This window comes from Nerophis ophidion, linkage group LG04 (assembly GCF_033978795.1).
Source record: "Nerophis ophidion isolate RoL-2023_Sa linkage group LG04, RoL_Noph_v1.0, whole genome shotgun sequence".
Taxonomy (NCBI): Eukaryota; Metazoa; Chordata; class Actinopteri; order Syngnathiformes; family Syngnathidae; genus Nerophis; species Nerophis ophidion.
The window spans coordinates 23,184,596-23,195,048 of NC_084614.1; the positions used below are offsets into that span (position 1 = coordinate 23,184,596).

The following is a 10,453-nucleotide window of genomic DNA, read 5'->3' on the forward strand; positions in this document are numbered from 1 at the left end:
GGCTTTAGGAATCACCAATAAGCTGGAGTCCTTTGAACGCAGATTTCTTGCCGGGACATATGTTACAATACAATCGGCAAGATAGGATGGAGCTAGACCGTGTAGTATTTTATACGTAAGTAGTAAAACCTTAAAGTCACATATTAAGTGCACAGGAAGCCAGTGCAGGTGAGCCACTATAGGCGTAATGTGATCAAACTTTCTTGTTCTTGTCAAAAGTCTAGCAGCCGCATTTTGTACCAACTGTTATTGTTTATTACACAGTAATAACGTCACATGTTGGTGTAGTAAGGTAAGGAACATAAAAACACCAATTGGCTCTGTTGTAATATTTGAACTTTATTGCAAAAAACAAAAACTGACTAACTGTTAATCTAATGTCACTATTTTTCTAATTAATTACTATAAATGTACAGACTGCAGCCAGATGTTTTTAGGGGGGGGATTTTGAGTATCCGAAAAAAGGATGGTACATTACATTAATGTCAGGTTCCAATCATCATTATCACTGTTTTGGGATATAAAAGTCCACCATTTTGCTTTCCTCATTTTTTCTTCTCATCCTTTTTTCCATCAGGCTTGTTGCCCGTCTGGGAGGCCAGGGAGCCCATTGCATTGCGAATGGCTTCGTTGTTTGGGTCCACGCCGGGCAGGTTTTCCAACACACTCTGGAGGAACTCCGGGTCTTGCATGACGTCGTAATCATCTTCTTCCTGTTTTCAATAATGAAAATAATGTGTCATTCATTTAATGTAATAGTTGGTCAAACAATGCGTAAATAAGTTTTTATACTACTCTGCTGACACCGCGACCGGTCTTTAGATAATATGCAGAAAATGGATGGATTCAATGATTCGATTATTTATTTAATGATTAAAGGCCTACTGAAACCCACTACTACCCACCACGCAGTCTGATAGTTTATATATCAATGATGAAATGTTAACATTGCAACACATGCCAATATGGCCTTTTTAGTTTACAAAATTGCAATTTTAAATTTCCCGGGAGTTTCGTCTTGAAAACGTCGTGTAATGACATTTACGCAAGACGTCACAGGTTTTTACGAAGTATGAGCGCTACGCACACACACAGCCAAGTGTCGTCTGCTTTAACGGCATAATTATACAGCTGTATATTTTGGAGAACTGTGTTGCTAAATCTTTTGTAATTTCTTCAATTAATATTGGAGAAGTCAAAGTAGCAAGATGGAGTTGGGAACCTTTAGCCTTTAGACACACAAACACACGGTGATTCCTTGTTTAAAATTCCTGGAGGTGAAAAATTTACTATGGATCAGAGCGCGGTCAAGCCAACATGAAACATGACGGAATGTCAACCAGCAGGTTTCAGTGAGAAAATTGTGGTTTAAAAAGTCGCTTCTTACCGGAGAAAAGCTGAGCTCGCCCCGTCCATAGCTGCCGTCGACTCCCCTGAGACACTGCGCGTCAAGACACCCGTGGACGTACACCTCCGACTATCAGGTACTATTTAACTCACTAAAACACTAGCAACACAATAGAAAGATAAGGGATTTCCCAGAATTATCCTAGTAAATGTGTCTAAAAACATCTGAATCCGTCCCAATCCAATCACGTTTTTTTTTTTTTTTACTTTTTTTTCCCTAGTCCGTCGCGATCAATACCCTCAAACACGAATCTTTGATCCTCGCTCAAATTAATGGGGAATTTTCTCAATCCGAATAGCACTTTTTGTTGGAGTATCCCATTATAAACAATGTGAATATGTGAGGAGCCCCCACACTTGCGACGTCATCGTCTGCGACTTCCGGTAGAGGCAGGGCTTTTGTCTTAACACCAAAAGTTGCGAACTTTATCATGGATGTTCTCTACTAAATCTTTTCAGAAAAAATATGGCAATATCGCGAAATAATCAAGTATGACACATAGAATGGACCTGCTATCCCCGTTTAAATAAAATCTCATTTCAGTAGGCCTTTGAATTATTTCACAATTTATTTAATATAGTCAATGTTTTAATGTTTTAAATAACTAATGACACATTTAAGTAATTATTTAAAGATTTATTTAATTTGCTCTATGTGACCCTCGTCAGCACTTCATGACTCTCTGTCAAACGGAGTGGGTCTATCTTAACACCTGATTGGTCACCCAGCACTTCTACTTGCAGTGATTGGACTTGACTTGTGTTGGCCATGCCAACTGACTTTGACAGAAAAAATATAATTAATGAGGCACTGACCCTGAATTACTCTGTCAAACTCGCCTTTAAAAGTTAGTGGGCGGGGCCAACAAAAAACTAGTTCAATCATTGCTTGGGTCCTAAGACTGGAACTTCAGGAGTCTTTTGGCGGCTGAGGAGGACCTCGGAGACATTTTAGACCCGGCATTTAAAGTAGAGGTATTTCCAACCATCTATCTTCTTCACATTATCCAAAGTCCGGTCGCGGGGTCAGCAGAGTAGTAGAGGAACTTATTTACACATTGTTAGACCAACATGTCCGACATCTCCCCCACTTCTCCGGCCGAAGGGTTCAACAGACAAGGAAGTGACGGGTAACCAGTCAGGTGTTGGACCCGTCTCTTAAATAAATGATAAATGTGTTGTACTTGTATAGCGCTTTTCTACCTTCAAGGTACTCAAAGCGCTTTGACACTACTTCCACATTTACCCATTCACACACACATTCACACACTGATGGCGGAAGCTGCCATGCAAGGCGCCAACCAGCACCCATCAGGAGCAAGGGTGAAGTGTCTTGCTCAGGGGACAACAGACGTGACGAGGTTGGTTCTAGGTGGGATTTGAACCAGTGACCCTCGGGTTGCGCACGGCCACTCTCCCACTGCGCCACGCCGCCCCTTTGATGGCTGAGTTTGACGGATAAAATACATTCACAAAGCTCTGACAATGGCCAAAATTAGATAGATACATTTTAAAATAATAACTTAAATGTGTCATTCAATAATTAAATCATGAAACAGTTATGTATTTAATTCAATTATAATGAATTAATGACACATTTAGGGAATTATTTAAAGATGTATTTTTTTAATTTTGTCCTATTTTGCCCTCCATGAAAAACATAACCCTTTGCTTACCTTGACAGATTCTGTTGCATCCATTGGCACTGTTGTGTCCATTTCAGTATACTCTGTTCAAACAAGACACATTTTTAAGGTTTATAAACAGCACGGTTGGGGAAGTTTTTGTTCTTGTAGTCGAGCTCACCTCCTCCAGCAAGCGACATCTGCATGGCGTAGGCAATCTGCTCCTCCTCCGTCATGCTACTGAAGTCGGGGAGAACGGCTGCCCCCGTCTCAGGCTGAGACACCGACATCTTTATTAGAGCTTCCTCTGATTCTGCAGGAAAAACAACAATAACCAACATTGATGTGTCCTAAATAAGTATGCTGCGGGGCCTTTAGGTACCATCTGTAGTGGCTGGGGGCATGGCGACATCAGAAGCAGAAGCTGCAGCGGCTCGGCGGGCCTCCTCTTCCTGCCTCTGTCGCTGCTCCTCCATGGAAACACGTAGCGCCTACTCAGGACATGGTAGGGGAAAAGAAAAACATCATGACTCCGCTCTTTTAAGATTATAACGCCACTTTGACACTTACCAAGGCCAGTTCCGGGTCAGCACTGGGGTCCACACCAAACTCAAAGTCGCTGGCACCCAGACCCATCATGGAGCCACCCTCGCCGGCCAGGATGGGGGAGGACAGCAGAGCGTCCGCCAGGCTGGGTCCGGGCGGCACCGTGACCAGGTGAGAACCCGTCCCCTCTTTACCATTTAAGGTGTTTATAAAGGCAGTCAGCTTTTCTGTGTTCATCTCCTGGATAAACCATATAATAATTAATGCTCTCAATTGATCACACTTTTGAAATGTGATTAATCACATTAAAATTACTTACTCAAATAATTTAAAGTAGCTTAAAAAAAAGACCCCGATATTAGGACACAAATGCAATTTTATTGCAGAATGTCATACAGGATAAAAATATGTTTAACTTGAAAGAACATCAAACTTGCAAACTGTTACTTTTTTTTAAAGTCCTGTCATGGCATTTGTATTTTGAAGTGAAATTTGTCTCCTCACTTATATTTGCATTAACATACAGTGGGGCAAAAAAGTATTTACTCAGCCACCAATTGTGCAAGTTCTCCCACTTAAAATGATGACAGAGGTCTGTAATTTTCATCATAGGTACAATTCAACTGTGAGAGACAGAATGTGAAAAAAAAATCCAGAAATTCACATTGTAGGAATTTTTAAGAATTTATCTGTAAATTATGGTGGAAAATAAGTATTTGGTCAACCATTCAAAGCTCTCACTGACAGAAGGAGGTTCTGGCTCAAAATCTCACAATATATGGCCCCATTCATTCTTTCCTTAACACGGATCAATTGTCCTGTCCCCTTAACAGAAAAACAGCCCCAAAGCATGATGTTTCCACCCCCATGCTTCACAGTAGGTATGGTGTTCTTGGGATGCAACTCAGTATTCTTCTTCTTCCAAACACGACGAGTTGAGTTTATACCAAAAAGTTCTATTTTGGTTTCATCTGACCACATGACAATCTCCCAATCCTCTGCTGTATCATCCATGTATACATTTTGGTATAAACTCAACTCGTCGTGTTTGGAGGAAGAAGAATACTGAGTTGCATCCCAAAAACAACATACCTACTGTGAAGCATGGGGGTGGAAACATCATGCTTTGGGGCGGTTTTTCTGCTAAGGGGACAGGACGATTGTTCCGTGTTAAGGAAAATATGAATGGGGCCATGTAACGTGAGATTTTGAGCCAAAACCTCCTTCCATCAGTGAGAGCTTTGAATGGTTGACCAAATACAGGTCGCCACCGCATCACTGGGCCAACACAGAAAGACAGACAACATTCACACTCACAGGTTTTAAATCACAGCTGCAGAATTGTGAGAAAAACTTACTGCGATTTATTTCTCAAATAGCGATTCAATTTGTGACGAGTGAAGAAAAACCTGTTTCTTTTAGACCGTCAATCAACATATTGTCTCAAGATGCCACACATCGGAATATGCAATAATTTACTCAAAAATCTTTTTTGCCTATATTCAGACGGACTCAGACCTTCTGTCTACATAATGCTCTTAAACTGAGGAAATAACCAATTCACACTATACAATGATTTTAATGTAATGTAAACGTAATAGATAATAATAAACATATTTCTCATTACTGTAGATTTACCATTGTACTGTAATTGGAAGGTAAATAATGTTGTTATCCTAAATAAATAAACAAAACAAAATAAAATTGACTAACTTCTGTAAGCAAAAATGTAACTTTACTACATATTGAACATCTTACAAGTGCATGTATCCCCCAGCGAGGAAAAACTAGGTTGTAATGTCTTTTTGTTTATTTTAATCACGCCCATATTGCCCATCCAATTTGAAGCTGAAATATTACCACAACGGGGGTTATTTTTTTCATGTTGTTTTGGTCTTAACTTTTCACTGGCGATTCCCGAGTAGCGAGGCCGTCTGTCTGGGCATCCTGCTCTCCACTCATGAGAGAAAGATTGTGAATGACTAAAAAGAGGGCGCATTGCGTTCAGTTATTTCTACAGTTAAATAAACAGGCTCAGGTGCTAAGAGTGATGCAGATGAGACCTCTTTCTCCCTGTTTGAAGCGAGAGACAAACGCGAGGCTCAACAATTGTGATTGCCGAACAAGCCGGTCACTCAAATGCCAGGGACAGCGAAGAAAAAAAATTACACTCAGCCACTTGCTGTTTTTTAATCACACTAATTAAAACCACAATGTCGATTAATCATGCAGCCCTATTTAAAATAGATATATTACAATACATATAATGTTACTATAAATATTATGTAACATACAGTATACAATATCAAATACTAATAAAAGTGCATCAACTTGGTACTCTGAATTTAGTAAATATAAAATATTTTTATAGAATACATTCCAACATACCTGTTGGCCTGCAGTTACATATCTATTTATAATATTTAAATTATATGAACTATACCTTATTACAATACATATTCTGTCTGGTATTTTCTTAATTTCTAATGCAATCATCAGAAATATTTATATTACATTAACTATTGTAATATTAATTACATACATTATTAAACATTACAAAACTGCATTTGCCTGGTAGTCGATGTAGTTAAATAGACACATTTGGCCAGTATGCAAATGTGTTTCTGCATTCTATTTGCACTACAGGATGACAATTTATTCTATTTTTCGATTCCATTCATAATCTGTTCCTTTTAATGTATGCTATTTTATAACATACTCTATTTATATCATATATTATCTACATCATTATGTACAGTACAGGCAAAAAGTTTGGACACACCTCCTCATTCAATGCGTTTTCTTTACTTTCATGACTATTTACATTGTAGATTGTCACTGAAGGCATCAAAACTATGAATACCTGTGGAGACAACACAAAAAGTTGAACTAACTGAAAACATGTTTTATATTTGGGGGGTTTCTTCAAAATAGCCACCCTTTGCTCCGATTACTGCTTTGCACACTTGGCATTCTCTCGATGAGCATTAGCAGGTGACTACCTCTTTTCAATTTTCAGGTATTTCAACTTTTTGTGCTGAGTACATAACTCCACGTGTTCATTCATAATTTTGATGACTTCAGTGAAAATCTACAATGTAAATAGTCATGAAAATAAAGAAAACACATTGAATGAGGAGAATCAGTGTCCAAACTTTTGGCCTGTACTGTACATCCTATCATTCTTGTGGTAGTTATTGGGCTAAATTTAGGACCGCAGGTACTAAATTTCTTGCCATCTCATGTGACTTGTGTGAGATGGCTTGTGTATTGGTATGACAAAGTTCCTTGAATATATTGTCAATATATAATAATAAAATAGTATTAGCGTTGCTTCTATAACAGTGGTTCTTAACCTGGGTTCGATCGAAGCCTAGGGGTTCAGTGAGTCTGTGTTGGGGGTTCGGCAGAGCCTCCGCCGCGGAAGTTAAGACACACCCGACTCATCTTGTAAATAAAAACGTCTCCCTATCGGCATATCATGGATATCCCGAACAATGGGACGGCGTGGCGCAGTGGGAGAGTGGCCGTGCGCAACCCGAGGGGCCCTGGTTCAAATCCCACCTAGTACCAACCTCGTCACGTCCGTTGTGTCCTGAGCAAGACACTTCACCCTTGCTCCTGATGGGTGCTAGTTGGCGCCTTGCATGGCAGCTCCCTCCATCAGTGTGTGAATGTGTGTGTGAATTGGTAAATGTGGAAGTAGTGTCAAAGCGCTTTGAGTACCTTGAAGGTAGAAAAGCGCTATACAAGTACAACCCATTTATCATTTATCAATGTTCCCTCTAATTTTCCCTACACGCAAGCAAACGCAAACAGCAGCCCACCTGTCCCAAACCTGACTAAATAACAAGCTGAGATAGGCTCCAGCACCCAGTGACCCCGAAAGGGACAAGTGGTAGAAAATTGATGGATGCATGGATGTTTTATTATTATAATCAAATGACAGCAGTCATTTCCATGAGATTATTTTCTAGTATAGGTGTTTTGGCCCACTTACAATGACAATAACAAGAAAAAAAGTTTTTTCATGAGCTGTGTACTAGTATTGTATGTCTGGGTGGAAAACGAAGAAAAGGAACATACTTTGCTGTGAAAATGTCATGAGAGTGGCACTTGCCAAGATGAAGCCACGCATAGCTGAACTGGTCTACAATGAATTGATTAACATGGACCCTAACTTAAACAAGTTTAAAAACTTATTGGGGTGTTACCATTTCGTGATCAATTGTACGGAATATGTCCTGTACTTTGCTATCTACCAATAAAAGTTTCAATCAATAAATTCAAAGTCCCTGAAAGGCAACAGCAGAAGTCACACTGATTTACAGGTGTGTAATTTGTTGTGAGTTCATGCACTGTGTTGCTTTTGTTCTTTGAACAAGGTGATGTTCATACACGGTTAATTTTGTGCACCAGTAAAAAAAACAAAAAAAACATAACTTTGTCTTGAATTTGAAGAAAAAATTAAAAAAATTTTTTCACTAAAGAATGGTTCGGTGAATGCGCATAAGAAACCGGTGGGGTTCGGTACCTCCAACAAGGTTAAGAACCACTGTTCTATACCTTACCTCTTCTCCAAAGTTGATAATATCCACGTTCACTTTCTCCTTTTTCAAGCGCTTTGCCAGCTTGACAAGCTGCACAGGCAAGACGGACATAAAAAAAAGAGAAATGATTAGTATATTTTGACAACCACCACATTTTCACGTGCCCTTAGACCAACTTCTTTTTCATTATCCTCCACGGGACTCCCTACGAAGGCGATGATCCTCATCTTGTGGTTTTTACCCTGTCGGTGCTTTAAGGCCAACTACACAGACAAAGATTGTGTTAGCTTTGGTTCACACAGCATTTGAAAATTAACCGTTTAAAACACACACACATGCGCCACTCTAATGCCTGTGCAGAAAGAGATGTTGCCCCTGGGCTGGACAGCATGCAGTTTGGACAGGATGCGGCCGGTGTCTGGTGTCAGTGTGGTCAGGACCTCACAGTTACTGCAGGGGCACAACATTGACAACACATAAATAATCCATGTTCATGTGTGTAGAAAACAATGGATGCCATAGGGAGCCACTTACTTTGCCATGGTGATGAGGCCCACGTTGTTTTCTGGGTTGCTGCGTGTTTTAGAGTGACAAACTATGTTGACGGCGTCTTGTTGAGCTTGCAACCTCGTAGGTAAAAAGTCTCCATTTCTCATGTATTCACTGTTGTCCACACTGGGGACGGAACATCCATTTTATACACAATTAATAATGAAAAGGTTGTGTTGCGTCCAGGGTCTTAACAATGTACATGACCTGCTAGCAGCATGGGTGTATCTTTTATAGCAAGTTCCCTTTGTGACTTCACATTGACAACAATCTTGTCAAGTAGAACATCAAGTAAATGTCTAAATTATGGAATATTCCCAAATGCGACAGCAACGTGTTAATATAAACATGTACTTTGTTGACGAGGCATCTCACTCTCTCGGTTAGCTTTAGCTAAATGACTCAGCCACTGCAGCGTTAAGTCACGGTTAAGACCACGTATTAACACCACATTTATAAGTGGGACGATTGAAACACCGCATTTATTATTTAGATGAGCCCTTATAGACGATCAATTGCGTTAAAGGGCGATACATTTCCTACTTACCAGACCATAGTACTTTCAAGCCCCATTTCGGAAACTTCTTGTTGCTGTCTGCGAGTGTTCTTACAAGCCCGCGGCCTATTGGACCACGACTGAGCAAGGTTGGCTCTGATTGGCCACCTCGAATGATGACCGAGCTGTTCATTGAGTGTAACGAGTCTAAACAAACGATAAAAGCAATATGATGCAGAATGTTGTGGATGTAATAAAAAAAAAAAATTCTTGAAAAAAATTAAACAATAAGTTCAAAAAAATCATATATAAAAAGTCAGTGCAACTTTATTTACAAAATACCATGAATGCAAAACCATCATTGTGTTCAGCATACATAAAGAAACATATGGATGTATATATACAGGACTGTCTCAGAAAATTAGAATATTGTGATAAAGTCCTTTATTTTCCGTAATGCAACTAAAAACATGAACATGCCATACATTTTGGATTCATTACACATCAACTGAAATATTGCAATCCTTTTATTATTTTAATATTGCTGATTATGGCATACAGCTTAAGAAAACTCAAAAATCCTATCTCAAAAAATTAGAATATTTCCTCAGACCAAGTGAAAAAAAAAGATTTATAACAGCAAAACAAAATCAAACATTTGAAAATGTCAATTAATGCACTCAGTACTTGGTTGGGAATCCTTTTGCACGGATTACTGCATCAATGCGGCGTGGCACGGAGGCAATCGGCCTGTGGCATTGCTGAGGTGTTATGGATGCCCAGGATGCTTCAATAGTGGCCTTCAGCTCATTTGCATTATTGGGTCTGGTGTCTTTCAGCTTTTTCTTCACAATACCCCACAAATTCTCTATGGGGTTTAGGTGAGGAGAGTTGGCAGGCCAATCGAGGAAAGTAATACCATGGTCAGTACACCAGTTACTGCAGGTTTTGGCACTGTTAGCAGGTGCCAGATCATGCTGGAAAATTAAATCATCATCTCCATAGAGCTTTACAACAGATAAAAGCATGTACACAGCTGCATTGACTCTGGACTTGATGAAACACAGTGGACCAAAACCAGCAGCTGACATGGCTCCCCAAACCATTGCTGACTGAGGGAACTTCCGTTGTCTACAGTTCAGGAGCGGCTTGACCATGGGAATACGGCTATTGAAGCTGTATCTGTTGAAAAGCTCTATGGAGATGATGAATTCATTTTCCAGCATGATCTGGCACCTGTCCACAGTGCCAAAACCACCAGTAACCGGTGTACTGACCAA

General features: G+C 39.8%; 1 protein-coding gene across 1 annotated transcript; it reads right to left on the bottom strand.

The window, feature by feature from the left end:
* Nucleotides 1-319: 319 nt before the first annotated feature.
* On the bottom strand, nucleotides 320-9,378 carry LOC133551120 (26S proteasome non-ATPase regulatory subunit 4-like). The gene is made up of 10 exons (XM_061897484.1): nucleotides 9,225-9,378; nucleotides 8,663-8,803; nucleotides 8,464-8,578; nucleotides 8,305-8,391; nucleotides 8,150-8,218; nucleotides 3,603-3,818; nucleotides 3,415-3,523; nucleotides 3,214-3,345; nucleotides 3,084-3,136; nucleotides 320-713 (listed from the first exon to the last, which is right to left on the bottom strand). The coding sequence occupies exons 1-10, from the start codon at nucleotides 9,248-9,250 to the stop codon at nucleotides 546-548; spliced, it is 1,116 nt and encodes a 371-aa protein (XP_061753468.1). The 5' UTR covers nucleotides 9,251-9,378; the 3' UTR covers nucleotides 320-545.
* Between the last annotated feature and the right edge of the window lie 1,075 nt (nucleotides 9,379-10,453).